The sequence below is a fragment of the Echeneis naucrates genome, chromosome 17 (genome assembly GCF_900963305.1).
Source record: "Echeneis naucrates chromosome 17, fEcheNa1.1, whole genome shotgun sequence".
NCBI lineage: Eukaryota > Metazoa > Chordata > Actinopteri > Carangiformes > Echeneidae > Echeneis > Echeneis naucrates.
This window is the reverse complement of record NC_042527.1, coordinates 14,663,397-14,682,753: the sequence shown is the minus strand read 5'-3', so window position 1 is coordinate 14,682,753 and position 19,357 is coordinate 14,663,397. Positions and strand designations below refer to the sequence as shown.

At 40.7% G+C, this 19,357-nt stretch overlaps 1 protein-coding gene across 1 annotated transcript; it reads right to left on the bottom strand.

Annotated features, from left to right (window-relative positions):
* Window positions 1-3,537: 3,537 nt before the first annotated feature.
* On the bottom strand, window positions 3,538-6,482 carry myl13 (myosin, light chain 13). Its single transcript, XM_029524126.1, has 5 exons — window positions 6,288-6,482; window positions 4,877-4,904; window positions 4,295-4,444; window positions 4,027-4,200; window positions 3,538-3,932 (listed from the first exon to the last, which is right to left on the bottom strand). Exons 1-5 carry the CDS (start codon window positions 6,393-6,395, stop codon window positions 3,826-3,828), a joined length of 567 nt encoding a protein of 188 aa, XP_029379986.1. The 5' UTR covers window positions 6,396-6,482; the 3' UTR covers window positions 3,538-3,825.
* Window positions 6,483-19,357: the final 12,875 nt, after the last annotated feature.

Genomic DNA, 19,357 nt, shown 5'->3' with positions numbered 1-19,357 from the left:
TTATTTGATACAAAACTAAAATAAAATAGAGCTACATTTATTTGGTCTTTGAATTTGAATAAGTAATAGTTTCTGGGTGATCTTTATTCAAATATACCTGAGGGTCTTCTATAGGACATGAAATATCACCTTTAAAAAACAATCTACCTTTTAAATTTGAATTTTACAAACTTTTCTTACATCAGTGGTGACACTTTTCGAAGATGTGCTGCTAAAGGGGACTGATATGTGTTTTTTCAGATAGTCATCCAAAGTGATTTTTAATGTACTGAATCTTCATTTCTTGTTCCAACAGCATAGAAGATTTTTGTATCATTTGTACATATGTGGACAGGTAGAATAAATATATAAAATAATTTATTCAAGTTCACCAAAGAGACAAACCATGTTTACCAACATGGAGAATTTTTATTGTCTGCATATTTCTATTGTTACCACAGCACTTTGTAAACAAAAACTTGTTGCCATGATTTTCTACACCATTTATTATACATGAGTAAATGTATTCAATACAGTGTGATGTCAGATTTGCTAACTTATAACTGTACATTTGGACCTATGGATTTTATGGAAAGTTCTTTGCTGAGCCACCTATGTTGCCTTACGAACAATTTTTTTTTTTTTTTTGGTGAAAAGGAAGCTAATGTCTCTGTAAATGATGTATCATTGTGTTTCTGATATACATTTGTACATTCACATGTGAAAGGAAAACCTGAAATTAAAATTCTACTCTCATTTTTGCTCTTCGGTTTTTCCACGTTAAAGGTCTCACACCCTCGGGGGAAGCCTGTAAACAACGGTGATCAGTGTGTGAGTGTGTGTGTGTCAGTATGTGACGCACGTGCGATGTCCATTCACTTACACTGAGCTATTTGACAGCATGAACATTAGCCACAGATTGCACTAATAAGATCTGGTTAGCCGATTCATTTGCTGTTAATCTGTCCCACAGTTTAAAATATACACAGCGGTCTTAAAATGACTCAATGAAGTAATTATTCTCATGACGGAGCAGACCGCTGCATCCTCTCAGGCGCTGTGCGGGTGAAATTGTTTTGTAAATACAGTTTTTAGTGATACAAGAGCAGATGCCCTTAGAGAGTGCCTGTTATGTAATAGGAATGTGGGAACGGGGCCCTATAGCTGAGGCAGAGCTGAAGTGAAGTGGAGCAGAAAGTGCTGCCTGTGCCCAGAACCCTCAGGACTCGGGGATCCTCCACTTCCACATCCCCAAACAATCAGCTGGGACTGTGATGCGGCCTAATAAAGGCACGTAGTGACAGTTAATGCCTTTTATGGCTGACAACAATGTGAAAGGAAGACAGCAAATGAAACATTCTCCAGTATACAGCAACACATCTGCATTTCATTGTGGACTGTTAAGCCCTGAAGTGCATTACCTCAGTTAAAAATAAATGACTGACATCTTGACAGCCTGACGCTACCGCCACAGTCCTAATAACATTACAACAACAGTACTTTTCATTTATATTTTTATATTATATTTATATTTGTTTCCTAACATTTAACTCCACAAGGGGTACTAAGTGTTATTGTTTCCTTTGGTTTGTTAATGTGATTCTGCAAAAAGTTATTGCAATGTCATCTAAAGTTCTTCAAAAGAAAATCTAAAAGTAATGAAATAAAATGAATTGAAAAATGCAGAAAACAAACAGATGTGGAGTTTGAAACCTTCCACGCAGATAGCATCTCCCCCATCTCCCCCTAGATTATAAGTTGTAACAACATCAGTATAATTTCTAGGTTGAGTATACTAATTATATCCTGATTATTTTTCTTATTTGCTTTCATAACGTTCATCAGGTTCAGATTCTGATTCAGTCCTTATTGTACGTCGAGGGGAAATCTGAGACGCAGTTGAGGAAAAATTCTTTCATTCTTGGAGTAGATCACGACATTCAACATGTAAAATGGTTTCCATTGGCTACATGAAAGCACCAACCTCTTAGCAATGTATCATTAACTCATGGAAAACGTCAGTAAATGATACTCTTAAAGGATTCATGGTGCGTTGCATTCGTGCTTATTCTATGTCAGTAACACTGAACACTGGTTGAAAATCTGAGGATCCAGTATGGCCCAATGTGTTGCAAAGCTAAGGCTAAATAAAGAACCTTTTAAATTAATCACGCTAAATCAAGGTATGTAAAATGAGAATATTTTATCATAGCATTATATTTCCCCAAAGGTTCATCCTTTGGGGAACTTAAATGGGATTTAATAGCACTTTACCTGGAATTACCACATAAATGAAACACTCTCATTATGATACAGCTGGTTTGCTGAATTGCTTAATCAACATATGCCGTGCACTGGGGGGGGGGGGGGGGCAGCATAAATCATGGTGCACAAATAATGGCTAAATATATAGCCAGACTGTCTGAAAGTGGAGAGCTGACTCTGATGAAGGCCAGCAGAGATGAAGGTTATGTTAAATTTAAAATGCAATGGATGGATTCATTTAGAAGGTCGTGCTCAAGCTGTTGGGTCACTAATTACAAACTGAGCTGCAAAATGTCTATTGATTCTGTATAAAAACATGCATTAGAGAGATTGATTGAATAGAATGCGCCTCACCGCAGGCTGCTCGTCGAAGCAAGTTCATTCACATGTCAAATAAAATAAGAAAAAGTGAAATAGGATAATCATCTTTAGCACCTATCAGAACACTGGTTTTTACCCTCAGAATTGCCATCTCAGTCCACATTTCACTGATATTTGTGGGTGTTGTTGGTAAGCTAGCCGGCGAGCTTAGCAATAAAGCTGATGTGACTAAATCAGCCAACTGTTGGCAACTTGGCAGTTCACAGTAATGAGCAAACACAATATGGAAACATTCAACCGGTCTTAATACAACCAGCAATTTTAGTTGTGTGAAAAGGTTGTGTTTCAACTCAAATTCAAATTCAAAAGACATAAGATATTCCAACAGAAATAATGCTGACGATGCACTTTGCATATTGAGAAAAAAGAAGAAAGAAAGAAGAAACAAAAAACAAACAGATTTTAATTTGACCTTGATTTGAAGTGGTGAAAGATGCAGATTGATCACTGATGTGACCGTAACCACAGATCAAATGGGAATATTTATTTAAACGTGTGATTTGAGCTCTGTTATGGGCTGTGAAATGTGAATAACAGATGCTTGATCACATTTACACGTTGAGAAAAATGTATTGGCTCCCTGAATCTGTGCTGAAGGCACCACAACCAAAATTCTGAGATTATTCAGTTGTCCTGCAATGAATGTTCTCTTTTGAATTTTTTATGACGGTGTTTACTGAGCGATAGCGCTCTCTACTGGTCAAAGACATGAAACACGACTATCCAACACAGATGATGAGATCCAGTGATTGGAACTGGATATTACATCATGTTTTTATTTCTCTTTGTCATAACTGAGTTGGGTTTTGTCGCTTCATTTCCTCCCTATTTTCTTCATTGTAATGACTTATGGTGTAAGAAAATAAAAAACATGGAAAAACATTACATGTGAAGCACAAAAATTAGAATCCAGAGAATCAAAATGAGTTCATTTATTTACCACGATCAACAGTATGAACAGGGGCATTGTGCATCAACACAAGTGGTCTTAGAAAAACAAGGTGAAATACTGACGGTCACATATTCCGTTGAGGAGGATGGAAATGAGAAATATACAAGATGGGATTCACAGGAACATGCAGATCTTCTGTCGTCAAAGGGCCAGGGTGGTGATTTTCCAGTGATGTGAAGACACAAACTCATATTGATTTCATAAGGTGAAATGTTGCAGCACCACAATGACGTACACATGCAGCCTTTTTAAGATGCCATAATATGTTTAACAAAAGCTTCGTAGTTTATGCACCCGTTAGCATCTTCTTGGTTTTGCATGAGCTGCTCCACCTCGTCCTCCCTCATCTTCTCACCTGCAGTCCGCAAGAAGTAAAATATCAGCTCAGCTCATTCCCAAGGCAGCAGCTTTTTTAGGAATAACCGTTTGTAGCAAAACTGCTCGCTTACCGAGTGTTGCCAGAACGTGCCTGAGTTCAGCTCCCATGACCGTCCCATTCCCCTCTTTGTCAAACACCCTCAGACCCTCCACGAAGTCCTCAAATGTTCCACGATCTTTAGCCTTGCAAATGTGTTGGTGGATGGGAAGAAACTGGTCGAAGTCGAGCATCTTGGACTGCATGTCTGCGGAAAATAGTGTGGGGGAAAAAATGGATGTATTGATACCAATGTCACCATTCACACGCAGGATCACTGTGCTTGTGGGAACACGACCCACCTTCAGCTTTGGGCTTTCCAAGGACATACATGATCTCTGCTTGGGTGGGATTCTGGCCCAGAGCCCTGATCAGATCGCCACACTGGGCGTAAGTGATTTTCATCTCATTGGTTGGAGTCCTGTCAAACAGCTGGAAGGCATCTTTGAAATCTGCAAAACACACACACACTAAATTGATCAATCAATCAATACGTAAATCAGGTTCTTCCTTTTGACCTGCATTCAGCTGAATCCAATCTAAAAGGCCTTTAGGTGAAGATACCTGAGGATGTGTGACAAAGTCATATTGTATAAGATGCATTCCGATGATTAAAAAGGCCATTTACCAAAGACAAAGCCAGAGAGAGAATTGAATCCCAAGATTTAAGAGTCTCTCCCTAAACTGACATCCCCTCTTTTCAGAGGATTGAATTCGATGGATTTGTTTACGTTAAAACAATAGCACATCCCCGAACCACAAGCATCTGGTGTCAAACATTTCTCACACACTAATGAAGAGCACCATCGGTCAAACCATTCATTCCCTCTATAAATAGCACCCAAATAGTCCATGCAGCACTGCAATAGTGTTGTCAGCCTTACCCTCAATTTGTTCTGGGGTGAATTCCAGCTGAAAAGAGACAAAGCAAACGGAGAATTTAAATGTTGCTGCTCGTTCGAGAATTTCTTCAGCGCACAGGGTGAGTGAGTCAGATTGGTGGAAGACAGTAATTAATATATAAATATAAATTGTTGAACATGATCCCTGACCTTGCCTGGAGGTTCATTATAACATTCCACCAGCTCAAGTTCCAGCCAGCATGTGTTTAGATCATAGCACATTGTTTATATGTGACCTTGGGTCAAACACCGACCTCTTACAGTATGTTTAGTGTCAGCTACTGTCAGACTGATTCGAGTTTATCTTATGTGGAGTGTTTGGTAAGATAAATATCAGCCAGGTCAGCGGGCTCATTCCACAACCTGAGGATTAATGCTGAACATCAAACAGAATGGATGAGACTGGCAAATTTCACAGTCGCACACAATTTGATTTGAGAGTCGCTGAAACACATTGAACTACAACATGTGCTACTATTTTGTCGGCCTTGTATTAGTCAGTTCTGTTTATATATTTTTTTTTACAGAAATCTTTGACTAACTACAGTATCTGTATGTTATGTTACCGTTGGCATTACACTCCAGTTTAATGTGTTACTCTAGGCCTAAAAATAAATCATTGTTCTCTACACCCATGACAAATGTTGACTATTAATACTTTGTGTATTTTTTGGACTCCCATCTGATGGTGCCCTCGGTTTTTGTCTGGCGCCCGGATCCCTCCAAACCCCATCTCCTCTGTGAAGCTTTGCAAAAATATTATCTAAACACTTATCTAAGCATGCTTAAGGATGGATGGCGATGGATCTAATTATCTATATTTTTCTTCCTCTCGGTTTTTCCACCCTTTCTGCCCTCTGAGAAATGGTGCGGGTGGTCTGTTTTTCAAAGGCATAATGAAAATCATATTTTGTGGCTTTGACCACAGTCCATTGTAACCTAGCCGCTCGTTCAACCAGGAAAACATTTATCCATTGAAAAGGGGCCAAGTCAGCAGAAGTTCTTTCCGTAAAGTATGACATGCTCTAGTTTTCTTCTTATGTCAAAGCCTCCCTGATAGTGTGATGATGTTTGCTTTGCCTGTTTTAACTGTAGCAGATATTCAGTTTAAGTGTGAATATTAAACAAATTGCCACGGTGACTGCAGCCTGTCCAAATGGATGTGCGGTCCTGTTTTGCTTGCACTGCCAGGTTTATGTCACATGGGGTCTCTGATGCTCTTTAAACATTGTCCAGTCGTCCTTATTTGCAAAGATCTAAAAATAACATAGAAATGATACTATTGCACCGATTTTAAGGAGCAGGTCTATAGGTTTTAAGTTTGATTGAGATTTTTCAGTGTGTCTTATTTAGATGATTAAAACACTAAATACAGCAGTATAAATAGTTTTACCGTGATTTTTGCAGGGTCAAACTCCGGGGTCTTGGGGCGCTCAGGCTCTGGGGGTTTGGGGGCTGGTGCTGGTGCTGGTTTTGGCTCTTCCTTCTTCTTAGGAGCCATTGCAAGAAGCTTTCAGGAGACAGAAGGGGAGGACAGAACAGAGGGATCCAGCACACTGCAGCTGGAGGTGGCCCATTAGAAGTGAGGGTCCCTTTATCCACTATCTTCAACCCCCCCCCCACGCCCAACTGCACTGCCAAAATAGGGGGAGGACTATAAAAGGATATGCCTTTGTGTTTCTATTTAAGACAAAGGTTGTTGTGTGAGTGTGTGGATCATCACAATATGGGTGATGGAAAACTATCTTAGCTGAAATCCCAGACCTTGAATCTTTTATTAAATTGTCTCTTTCCATAGAGCCACAACCAAGACACAGTGAAACCTCTTTTATCTTCCACTGTTGACCTTGTGCAGCGAAGAGGAGGGTTAAAGAAAATCGTGATCACAAGATAAGGAGGGGGTGAAGATTTGAATTACAATACCACAGCGCCATGCTGACCTGCAATCGTCAGCAATTATCCTGGACAATTATTCAAAAGAGTAAAAAGCATTTTTCCCTGTGCAAAAGAACAAATCTTTATGATTACCAATTTCGCCGGTCTGATAAGACAGATTTGGGTACTGTTAGACTTAAATCCACCTCAAAATAGGATTCGCTGAATGTTATTTCAGTACGATCTGGGATTTGTTGGCGCTTCATGTGAAGCAGCCTTTCTTAAAGCCGGGTGCCTCAAACACAGCAGTCAAGGAAGTAATCTGGGATGACATTAAGTGCCACTTTGTCAACATGCTGTTCACATTTGAGTGGAGACAGAGTGGTAGCCAGGCTGATGTGTTTTTCTGCATTTGTATTGTTGTGAATTAAAAATCATATAATACACCTTCAGTCAATTTGCAAATCAATTTTGAGTGGAGCTGACTCCAAAGGTCACGCTCGACTTCACATTAAGATAAGACATTTTATTCACGAGTTGTTCCAGTAACCTTTCATAAACTGCATCCACAGCGCGCAAACTCAATTGTGTATGTATCACCGGACACAAAAAAGCACACACAATGAGTGGCTGCGCTCGATACATGAACCTGAATTGCATTTAAATGTTGCAGTGTATTTACATTTTTCCAGGAAATGTAGCTGTTCCATGGATGTACCAACAAGACAGAACTTTTAAATGTTACAGTATTTTTCTTTTCATCAATATTAAACCAATTGCTAGTACATAAAACTACAAAAAAATTTTTAGCTGATGAGTTTGATTTGGTAAAAAAAAATGCACTTTTGCTTACAGTGAGACACATTTAAATTTCACGGCAGCAGTTATGGCTGGAGTCATAGAGACGAAACATAATTATGAAGATTAGTCATTTATTTGACAGCCTACAGTCCTCTGAGACTAAGGAATGTGGTTTGTGTGACTCAGTAAAATTTTGTTTACTCTAAAGATTCACAGTTTTTCAGCATTTTCCGTATTCTTATTCTTCTTCGTTGTTATTTTTGATAATTGGTGTTGGTGGCCGGTCGAGTAGTTGGGCTATGGTCAGCATGGACTGCTCCCATCTATTTTGATTTTGCATCTCTTGGCAATTGAGGGATGAAATGTGACCGATCCATAAATATATGTTAGTGAAAGCTAAAAAAAAAAAAAGAAAGAAAAGAAAACAAATACAATTTCTCTTCAGAAGCTCAATCAGGTTGGCTAGCATCTCATTTTGAACTGTTTATCATTAACAAAAAGATGTTTTTTATTATTTATCTTATCACTGGTTGCCATAGTCCCAGAATTCATTACATCCCTTTGTCGTCCTGTTGAAAGAAGTTACTCAACAGCCGCTCTGGGTTGTATTTAAAGCACAGGCTCCCACACATCTCATGTGGCAAAAGATAGTTTTGGTGCATTTCATCGTCATCTGTTGCATTTGAAGTTTTGAATTGCATACATTACTCATCCATTTGCCTTTCACTTTTACAGCCCGGCTTTTGGAGCCAAAAAGCAAGGACTTGCAAGACGATATAACTTCTATATGAACTGAGAAAAAGCATCTTTAGGTCTGCGACGTCAGGTTGACCTGCAAATGGTGATTCCACTCTAGTGAGGATAATTCAGTTACAGTGTGCGGTTAAAACTCATTCATCTCAATCAGCTCTTGATGTGTAATATATCCGGGATTAAATTAACGCTGTTTGGAATGATGTCACACACAGTACAGGCTTTGGACCAAACTGGTAAAAAACAAAAGTGATTTACACAGTTTGAGGTTGATGTGTACAGGGAGACTTTTTGATTTTCCAGCAGGTTCATTTTGCTCACTGGTGTCTGAGGAAACGCTGAGCACAAAGGATCAAGGCGATATTGTATTTTAAACACAATTCAATTAGGGAACATTATGGAAAACAATTAGGGCCGCTCTGCTGCCCCTATTCTCAGACGCTGTGGCCTGGACTGCAGAGGAGGAGATGGGAAATCAGAGAATCGAATGAGGACCAGATTAGAGTGACATGGAAAAATTATAAGTCATGGTTACAGTTTGTTCCTCATTATTTTCAAACAGCACATGACTGAAGTTGTCAGCGTCTGGCTGGAGTAAACCTACAAAGTGACAAGGATGGCAACAGAGTGTGTCAGTCTGATTATAAATGGATTCAGCCTTACATAGCTCAGCGTCCGACAGCCCCCCCCCCTTTTTCAGATCCTACCAGGTGATTGCCATTGACAGGCTGCTCCAACAATTCATGACATGACAAAGCTCATTCAAGCTTTTAAAACATCCACGTCCTGTGCAGATTGCTATTTTGGAGTTAGTCTGTTGTCTGACTGGCATGTACTTTGGAAAGACTCCAATCTGTGCACAATGCCAATTGTTGCTTGGACCCATCAGATGACCTTCAATGCGGCTGTAGCATTTGTTGCACAGTGTTAACAGTTTGGATAAAAGCGGGGGGTTATAGAATTACCCCCCTAAAAACTGTTCCATTCAGAGTGGTCACTCAATTACCATTTTATTCACGAAGAGAAACTGAGGCTGAAAAACACAAACACAAGTTAAATCATTAATCAACTACACACAGTGTCACTATGGTGCCTTATGTGTCACGCTCCTATATAAGATGTGACAGCGCCTGGGTGTGAAACCCTGTTAGGGAAGATACAGAGAGCTCTATTTTCAGCAGGTGGAGGTGGATGATGGGAAGGAAACAGGATCTGAAACCCTCCACAGTTACAGCACAAAAATGGGAAATCATCCAATTAACAGACATGGCATATTTAAATGGGAATGCGAGGTCAGTGCCAATGCTTGCATTACTCATGTGTTCAGTTTGATTAACCCCATTTTCACAGGTATGTACAATTCAATACAGGCTGAGGGAATTTTTGCTTTTCCGTGGCAGAAGGATACACATTTTGGCATTTAGATGCCATTAAATCAATAATACACTTCTAAAGTTTAAAGAAAGTAATATTAGATTCAGTTTGACACAAAAGAGTTGGTCCATCGTCACACTGTGTCCACTGAGATCAGCCAACATGAAGTCTACATACACTCGTCACGGGCATGAATGTCATATTAATTTTGTGCTTTTGGTGATTTTTTTGAACCACTCTTTTCCCCAAGTGGAATGTTTACACCATTTAAATCTTCAGTGATTTTCAAAAACAATAATTGAATTTTATTTTGGTGTTGCTTTGCTGAGGGAGTTAGGAGGAAGGGGACAGAGTGTGAGGAAAATAGTCAAAGAAACGTCGGACGTCAGTGGATTTGGATTCGAAGAAGTAATAGTAGCTGGGGGCCCAGCAGGGGGAGCGTGTAAGATAGACAGACTTCAGGGAGAAGCAGAGGAAGAAATCCAGGAAGAGGAAGTGTATTTAAGTGGAGGGTGTGGCCTGTTTGAGCCTCTTTGACACCATGCGGTTAGTCCAGGTGAGTTGCTCTGTATTGGTTTGATTGTAGGACTGTCCAGGTGAGTTTGTTTGCTGAATCTGTTAGTGTAGCTTGTCCTCCACCTCCTGCACCCTTTATGCTTTCATGCCCCCTAACCGAACCAGAGTCTGAATCCCCACCCCGCTTTCACTGGTGCAGTCGATGGGAGGTCAGAATAGTTGACAGTCATGCTGTTTGAGATAGTTGTGTTTGTGTGAGGAGCGGTGATGGCTGGCATTAGGGGGACGCCAGTGATCACTGTTTAGCCTGCTGGAGGTGTTGTGGGACAAAACAGCGGTGAAAGGAGGTTCCCACCTGATGACCCCAAAGACATGTTAGCTATCACTGCTCACTGGCCTAGTTAGATATTATCTGTAGGGCACATAGGCAGGGCAAAGTTTGTGGTAAGAGAGTTAATCAGTCTGCTCCTTTTTTTTTTTTTTCTGTTGCACAAGTTTTTGTTTACTTTAAATTGAATTTTCTCTAACTCACAGCGGCAAAATTATAAGTGCAGACTCAAATATGACCATACAGCCCCACTAATATTTGGTTAAATGTCCCTTAGCAAGTTTCACCTCAACCACACACTTTTTGTAGCCATCAACAAGCTTGTTGCATAACTCTGGCTGGATATTTGACCGCTCTTCTTGACAGAATTGGTGGAATTCATCTAAATAGCTTGGCCTCCTGGCACGGACTCGGCTTTTAACCATTGTCCACAAATGAAAAAATGGCCTCCAAAATACTGTCCAGACTTGTGAAACTCTAAAACTCTCCTCCTTAGATCTTCTTGGACTTTCTCATTGTTCTGGTTATTATTCAATCCAGTGAGTGCTGTCAAACAAATGTTTTTTATGCTGGCAAAGAGAAATTACCAGCTGAAGTCAATTCAAGATCATTAAAGAGAAGTTATTTGGGCTTGGCTTTGTCAAGTTAAAAGACATTGTACAACCTACATACAAATGCATGTATAATTTTGACCCTGTGTGGATTCGAGAAAATCCTTGTGCGCCCAGTTTTTGTTTTTAAAAATCATTGAAGATGTACGTTGTATAATCATTCCAACCTGGAAAAAGAGCGGTTCAAATAAATCATTAAAAGCCCCAAAATAATGACATTCATTCCTGTGATGAGTGTATGTAAACTTCTGACCACGACTGTAAATGTAGACAGTATGCCAGTTTAGTGTCGTATTTACCATCTGAATACAGAAACAAATCTATTTAATGCCGTAGAACGGTCCAACTACTGACACAAACCACACCTAACTCACACACATCCACGTTCATTAATACAAATGTTCTGCTTTAGTATTTAAAAGAAAAGAAGTGGCCTTTAACAGCATCCAAAACCAGTAATATGTTGTATATAGACGTTGTCAAACGGTTGTTCTGTAAAGTATTAAAAACCTGTCAGTCAATTTGGAGGTTGTTGCAGGTTCCCATCTTGGCACGACCCTTTTATTTACAGTGTGTTTTTAAAACAGCGGTATCAAATGTACGCCTGACTCTGTAACTACATTACTGGACTGAAACCTGCCCATGGCTCTGTATCAGCTCTCTGTGGACCTGTGGCGACACTGCTCCACTGTGATCATTTACCAGCACTCAGGATACAGCCTGTCCATGCCAATGCTAATACTAATAAGGTGGTTAATACACCGGTTGGATTCCTGGTAGCCGTGACGTGTTCATTATCAAATCCACTGGGCAGTCGGTGAAGTGAGCAAGCATGTAATTAAACTGTGCCCCGTCCAGCTGCAGTGCCCAGTGTGGGATCCAGTTCAGTCTGCACAGGCTTCACTCCAACGTAGACTCTGTAGCCTTGTTCTTTGGCAGGAAGTCTTATTTAGCAAAGATAGTATAAACACTTTTTATGGCGATTTACAGCAGGATTTGTGTTGCCAGTGTCCAACTTACAATTTAGTAGCATTCTTGGTTCCTTTGTTTCACGACTAATTAAACATCTGTCTACCTGCCTGTTTGTGCATCAAAGTTTGCAGGAAGTATAATTTATTCAGGGCCCGAGTTCTTAGTTCTCGGCATCTGCAGTGTCAGACAGCAAAGGTCAGCTCAGCAGCTGAACCACAGCGCCCTCCTTTGGTCACGGTGTGACCAGCTAGACCTGAACACTGTCACAAATAAATCCCTGGTGGTTTTATTTTTAGTATTCTCACATTTGTACGTTTGATTAAAGCCCCATTCTCCCAGTTATTATCTGAGGCCCACCCTGTCCCCCTTGACCTCCCATAGTGCTTTCTACTTTCCTGAGCTGACAGAAAAGCGTTATTCAGGCGCATCATATGAACTGATCCTAATGGGGAGCTTTCAGTGCTGATGTATGACTCAGCAGAGCAGTGGCCTGCCGCTCTCCAGCCCACGGTGACCTCCACACAGCAGCATGCCCTTGGTGCGCGGCGACGGCAGAAACTGCCAAGACGCTGTAAGAAGGGCTCGTTTATTTTATCAGGGCATTCTGGGTTGTGATCTCTGCACAGCGAAGAGGCCGCAGTAAAGTTTTTAACGACCTCCTCAACACAGCTGTACCTCTCTGTCCTTCACTGATGGGATTTCTCCACATCACATTTGGTTATGGAATCTGTTCAGGGCAGTGAAGCACTACGAGTAGCTCCAGACTTCCAATGTAAATATTTAGCATCTCTGATTCCATATAGATGTGAAATCTATGTGCAAAGTGCCTGTTATTGAAAGTTCATCCTTGATGTTGAAACATTACTTTCTATTTTCAGTGTCGACTACAGCTCAAAGACGCCAACGATACTTCCTCATGGTCTTTGCGGTGACATCAATTTTTTTTTTTCTCTCTTGAAGAAAAACTTTTCAATCTCAGCATTTTAGTTCAGCATGAATGAGACGTCTTTCAAATGCTCAGGAAAAGAGGACTAAAAAAATCTTCAGTTTCATGAGCGTGAAGGTTCTGTGATGCCATCGAATGCTCCAAAAGTGAGACTTAATAGATTCTCTATCGGCAGCATGGCACCATAGTGGTTAGTGCTGCTACTGTCCCACAACAAGAAGGGTGTGGGTTTGATTCCCGGCCTGTGGCCTTTCTGTGTGGGTTTCCTCCCGCCATCCAAAGACATCACGTTTTGGTTAACTGGTGACTCTAAATTGTCTGTAGGGCTGAGTGTGAGTGGTTGTTGGTCTGTGTGTTGGCCCTATGATGGGCTGGTGACCCCATCCTGACCTAGAGTGAGCTGGGATTGGCTCCAGCAGCACCGCAACCTGGAAATGGTCACCAGCACTGTCCTATTGCATCTTATTGTGAAACACTTCTTCGGAATTTGTTGACTTTATTGTCATGTTACCTCAAAACTACTTTAAATTGCGTGTTTTGTTTTTATGTGGTGATTTAATTGTGAATTAAAGCAATTTGCTCATGGTCTGAATGTTCTGTGAAATTCGTATTGTGTATCTTTTCCAAGGGCCTTTACGCTAATTTTATGAGGTTAACAAAATTTCAAATTGATCACAGCAGCTATCGGGTGTGTAATCGCGAAGGCCTTCACCTCAGCAGTCTGTCTGTGTGACCTGAGGTCAGGATGTCGGGGGCAAAGATTTGTTCCTTTCCTCCGTTTCTGTGATATTTGTTAGCAGGACACCTGAAGAGATGAACTATCAAGACAACTGTTCCCTCAGACAGAATGAGTGGACCCCAGGCCAAGTGGAAGCAGATTCATCTGGAGGATTTCTCCTATTGTTCTTCGACAAAGAGAAAGTGTTGCTTGGATGATATATAACATTTTTAAGTCATGAGTAGGCTAAATGGAAATGATCAAAAATGAAATGCAAAAGAAAGCAGCTCAGATCTCAATCCCAAGCTCTCTCTTGGGGGCGCAGTGGGTTTCCCATGAACGTGTCAGAATTCAAGCTTTCACGTGGACATTAGATATGCAAACGCTCCTGACAACGTGATGCGAAGAGGAAAAATGTGAGTGGAAACATGAAAAACTTATGGCAAAGAGAAAAGCTGATGTATAAATAGGAAATTGTCAGATCTGATTTAATATATATTACGTGAAGCCATAAGTGCGGCACAAAAAGGGTCACACATGAAAGCCATCATGTTCTCCAGAATATACATGTGTTTCGAATTTCTGTGTGGGATTTTCTCAAACAGATATTGGGTTTCAGTGTCCCCTTTCTGAGAGTCCTGTGGATATTTTGGAGGTGGTGTCATACTGACTGTTTGTCAAAAACATAAATAATGGATTGGACTTTGATTCCTCATCAAAAACACCATTCAACTGTCCAAGCTGGACACCTTAAACATCTAAAGAGAAATCAGTCAGTGATCGGGGACGACTTTTTGGTGTTTGTCATTTGACAGATCTTTTCCAGGCTCTGTATCTACAATCTGAAACAGTGTCCGGCTTCCTGGAGCATAATTTCTCTTTTTCTTGAGAGTGGTCCCTTGGATGGGGAGAGCTGATTCCCATTATTCAACTCAGGGAAAAGCAAAAGAAGCATCTGCAAACTGACTTCCCGTTGTGGTGAAATTCATGCTAATTTGTCAGCCCGCCAAGATCCTGCAAAGAAAATCCGACCGACATCTTCTAAACTTGGCTGCCACTCGTGACTCAGTGAATGAACAGCACTTATACATCTAAAATGAGGGAGAATATTTGTCTGAAGTTAATAAGCTTTTATCTGTTTTGTCAGCAATAAATGGCATTTGCAAGCACTCGGAATATTTACAGCGAACATTAATCATCCCAGATAAATGTCAAAGAGGAGAATCGGTGTATTCATAAGGTGAAAAATGGAGACTTCAGTGAGCAGGATAAGTGCCTGGAGGATAGTGGCGTGGAGATATGGTAACTGGCTTAGAGGTAGAGAGGGGAGATTAAGCATATGTCATTAACACGCTCTCTGCCTGTTAATCTTTTGCAGTTTACAGTATTTTCAGTTTCCCATTGAGACACAGTGGGAGTGCAATTTTCTGCATGGCGGATGAGCAAATACATCGTCACATGTCTTACTGCCGTTTGTAGATGACAGCCTGCATATTGTTCATTATCGCTCACCGCAGGAATAACCTATTCATGATGGGAACTGAGCCCAGACCGATTAAATGCGGGATATTGTTACATTATTAGCACATCCTGGGAAAGATTCATACGTGGAGTTTAAAGAGGAATAAAAAAAGGTGAAGTGGAAAAATGGAAATGTATGAATATTCTGGGCAACGCATCTAATAATATGAAGCTGGTGAGGTTGATGCTGTTGTCACGCTGGGGCTGAGTATTTGTCTGACAACAAGCTTCATGTCCATCTGCCGCACACGAACACAGTGAGATGCTGAACTTGTAACACTTCTTATGGGGTGGTTAGCTATGTAGCAAAAACTAAACTAAAAAAAAAAAAAAAAATAGGCCCCTTTAATTCTCAACAGTTTTAGAGATTCACCAATGTATTGAGCTCATTCACTCGTTATGGGAATTCAATTTGATATGCAAATGTCACTGCAAACCTCCTGCAGAATGTCTGAAATATCCCCTGCTGTGCTCATTTCATTCCAAATGTGCATATTTTCTCGTCCAATGAGTGATGGCAAATGAAAATTTCATGTTGTCATACGTTTTGACCATTACAATCAACCACATGAGACAATACAGAGCACAGAGGGGCCGCTTTTGTATCAAGTCTGTGTCTGTGCGGCAGTAACACACAGCAGAGATGACTTTGACGCTGACACGTTCTCACCATTGGATAATGGAGATGTTGCTGACCATTGTTTTGTGCGAGCGGTGACAGCTTTTACACTGAAGCTGTTTTCAGCTCAGTGTGTGTTGTATAACTGCAGAGTCCTGTGAGGCGATTACAGAATTGGATAATTGTTCTTTTCTTTCATAGCTGGAATATTTTACTATGTTGCCACGCTTAAGTCTTTTGAAATGTAGAACCTGCATTGTCCTCTTATCTTTTAAAGCATAAAGATTCCTCGAACAAGCTGCACCGTTTTTGCGCTGTTATTGGTGACAGTGCTGTCACGTGTGACTATGACCTTTAAGCTTTGTTCTGTTTATGTTTAGAAAAGAGATTTATGCTCAAAAAACATTTCCACGCATGAATTAGTTTAGAGGACATCAGATCGATTGGTGACCTCAGAGCAGCTGGTGAATAAAAGAAGAAAAAAGAAAAACATTCAATGGGAACATCAGCAACAACCAGCGTTTTACATCATATAGGATTAATTTTTTACATCTCAAAAGCACAACATCTACTTGATGCTTCACAGAATTTATAAAGACATTTTTGAACAGATAACATGCGTCAGTAAAGTGGGTTGGATTAGGATTAGGATTATAACCTTATAACCCCACGGTTAAAAATATATGCTCTAATATATGTTCTGTCATCTGAAAAGTACTACTTTTAGTGTGCACACATCCTACAGCATACAAACATGGTGCACAATCCTTGGACAGGATTAGTTCTTATCTGTGGAAACAAAATGACAAAAGAATATAGAGTATATTTTCCCATTGAATAAACATTTCCTCGATTGGTGTAATTTTGTTTTAAGTCTTTTTTTATTTTAACACTTTGGGGGTCTAATTTTTACAGATAATGAGATTCCAGGAAAAGACCATGAATGACATTGATTTGATTTTGCATTTATTATTATTGTTAGTGTTAATATCCAACATTAGTTATTCATAAGTATGACCACAGCAGTACAGCAGTAAAACAGATCAACATCTGAGGTGCAAACTCTTTCCCTGTTATTACTTTGAGACACTTTATGCTTTCAGTTTTGCGTGTAAAATTATGCAAAGTTAAATTTGAACGGCAAATCTAAAAGCTGCAGTGAAAATGTGCGGATTCTTTGGTGCTGAAATACAGAAAAACAGCAGATGGTACCTGAGATTAACAAAAAATAAAAAATTAATAACCCCCCCTCAAAAAAAAAAAAAAAACATGTCCTGCATTATGTCTCGGTAATCTAATCCTACTAGATGTGACTTTTGAGAAGGTGCAGGGGGGGCTTGCGGGGGGAGTTTGGCAAAGACTCGGCGATCCGTTCAATGTGGAGTTTGTTTGAGGGGTGAGAAAATATGTCATTTTCGGAGTCGTGGTTTATTCCAACGTAAGAGAGGGCGCACCAATGAGAGGCCGTGACGCTGCAGCCTACCTGCCTCCTTCCCTCACCCCCCTCCCCTTTTCCATCCACACAGCCGCTCAGTGCTGAACACGACCTGCCGCCTGCTGCCACATCTGGAGACGCTTCCCCAAACACGCCAAACTTCAACTTTGTGCAGAAAGAGTGGAGCGTTTTTTCTTTCTTTCCCCTTTTTTGTGTGTGTGTGTGTGTGTTTGCGATCTGTCCGTCAGGGCGCGTTTGGCTCAGTCTGTCCTCATAGTAAGTAGAGATTGTTGAAGCCAAGTTGGCGCTCCAAGCTTCTCTCTCCCTCTTACTCCTTTTTTTTTTTTTTTTAACAACACCATTTGGAAAACGACAGTCCGTTTGGTGGGTGGTGGGGGGTTGGGTTGGGGTGGGAGGGGGGGTGGGTCCTACATTTAGTTGCTGCCACGCCAATTATTGTATTATTATTATTATTATTGTTATTGTTATTTGCAGGATTTCAGGAAACAGGATAAATGACAGATTTGCATGCTGTGTTATTAATGAGCAGGAGCAGAGCAGAGAGCGGCGCGTTGACTGAGCTGACACAAAGCAAGTACACAAATATATGAAAAGTTTTGTCGCGTTTTTGTCGTAGTTTTTTTTTTTTTTTTTTTTTTTTTCGGGGGGTGGGGTGTTTTTTTTTTTTGTAATTATTTCACGCCCTCTTTCTTTGGGGAGATTTGTATTTGCTGCAGGGAACTATAGATGACATAGGCGTTGATGGTGACATGAGTCAGAAGGAGGAAACCAAACAGTCAAATTCAGCACAGACTGGTGTGATGGAGCGACACATTTTGGGGCGCTTTTTGTTTTGCCCAACGCTGATCTAACATTTGGAAGAGAGCACTGGAATAAGCCATAAGGCGAACAGCTCCATACTGAAGTGTTTAAGTTGTAGTCTGAGGGGAAATTTAAAAGACCTAAAAATACAGCGTTGGTTTCTTCCCTACAAAGAATCATTTGAACTTCCCACCGCAGAGCGAGAGCGACATAAATAGTTCTGACATGTGGATGTAATTTCAGAAGAGGAAAAAAGACAGATGCAGAGAAATACAGAGAGAGTGAGCTGTGCCTGAGTGTATGGTAGATTATAGGAAATTAAATCGAAGGCAGAGTGGGGAGATTACAGAGTTATGATTTTACAAGCCGCCATAAGCATCGAGAGGACAGATGGAGTAAAAAAAAATACTCAACTCTCTCCACTTTGAAGAGAGTTAAGTAGATTAAATCATTTCATCTGAGCATCATCAGCGTCTGTTCGAGCTCTGCAAAGGACCCTTGGAGGTAGAGTTGCCTCAGGTCAGGGATGGGATCCGCTCTGCTGCTCCACAATCTGGACTTTCTTCTCATCTCAGTACTCAGCAGTGTATGCCTGGTAAGCCTTTTATTTTTATTTGTATTTGTGTATTGTCTTCTTTAATATGCAGTCATGTGTTTGGGTGCTCACAGGCCACTGGGCAGTGCAGTGGAGCAGCTGATAATGCACGTCTGCAATTATTGCTGGTCAGGTTTGTGCAATATCCGCCCACTGGCCCGCTCGTTGTGTTGGGTAATGTTGCAAAAGGACATAAAACAGAATGTAGGTGAGCTCAAGTTGCACTAGTCACACGTGTGTTGACACATGTTTGACAACAGACGTTAAAAGAGCTCCGGCCGACAAGTTGCTGCCATCAGTGATTACACTTTTGTTCCAGTAAAGGCGTCTTTTTCACAGTTTCAACACAATAACATTGTTTGTGTAAAGCAGCGGCTGGTAACCCAGTTCCTCTAATAGGCAGCACATTGTGTTTATCAGGATTGTTTCCCAGCTTTGTGCGGCTCTCCTGAACTTCACCTCCTGAGAGTAAACGTTTCATTCATAACTCCAGCAGCACCTGAACAGTTCACAGCTGTGCGGATTTATTTTTTGCCCAACATTGTGATTCATAATTGCGCTCTCAAATATTGCTACA

What these genes read in the sequence shown, in the direction of transcription:
- myl13 (XM_029524126.1), bottom strand. Translation starts at nt 6,395, where the DNA reads ATGGCTCCTAAGAAGAAGGAAGAGCCAAAACCAGCACCAGCACCAGCC. An exon ending in TTGACCCTGCAAAAATCACG is followed by an intron (nt 4,905 to 6,287) that starts GTAAAACTATTT and finishes GTCTCTTTTCAG; the next exon opens with CTGGAATTCACCCCAGAACA. An exon ending in CACCCCAGAACAAATTGAGG is followed by an intron (nt 4,445 to 4,876) that starts GTAAGGCTGACA and finishes TGTGTTTTGCAG; the next exon opens with ATTTCAAAGATGCCTTCCAG.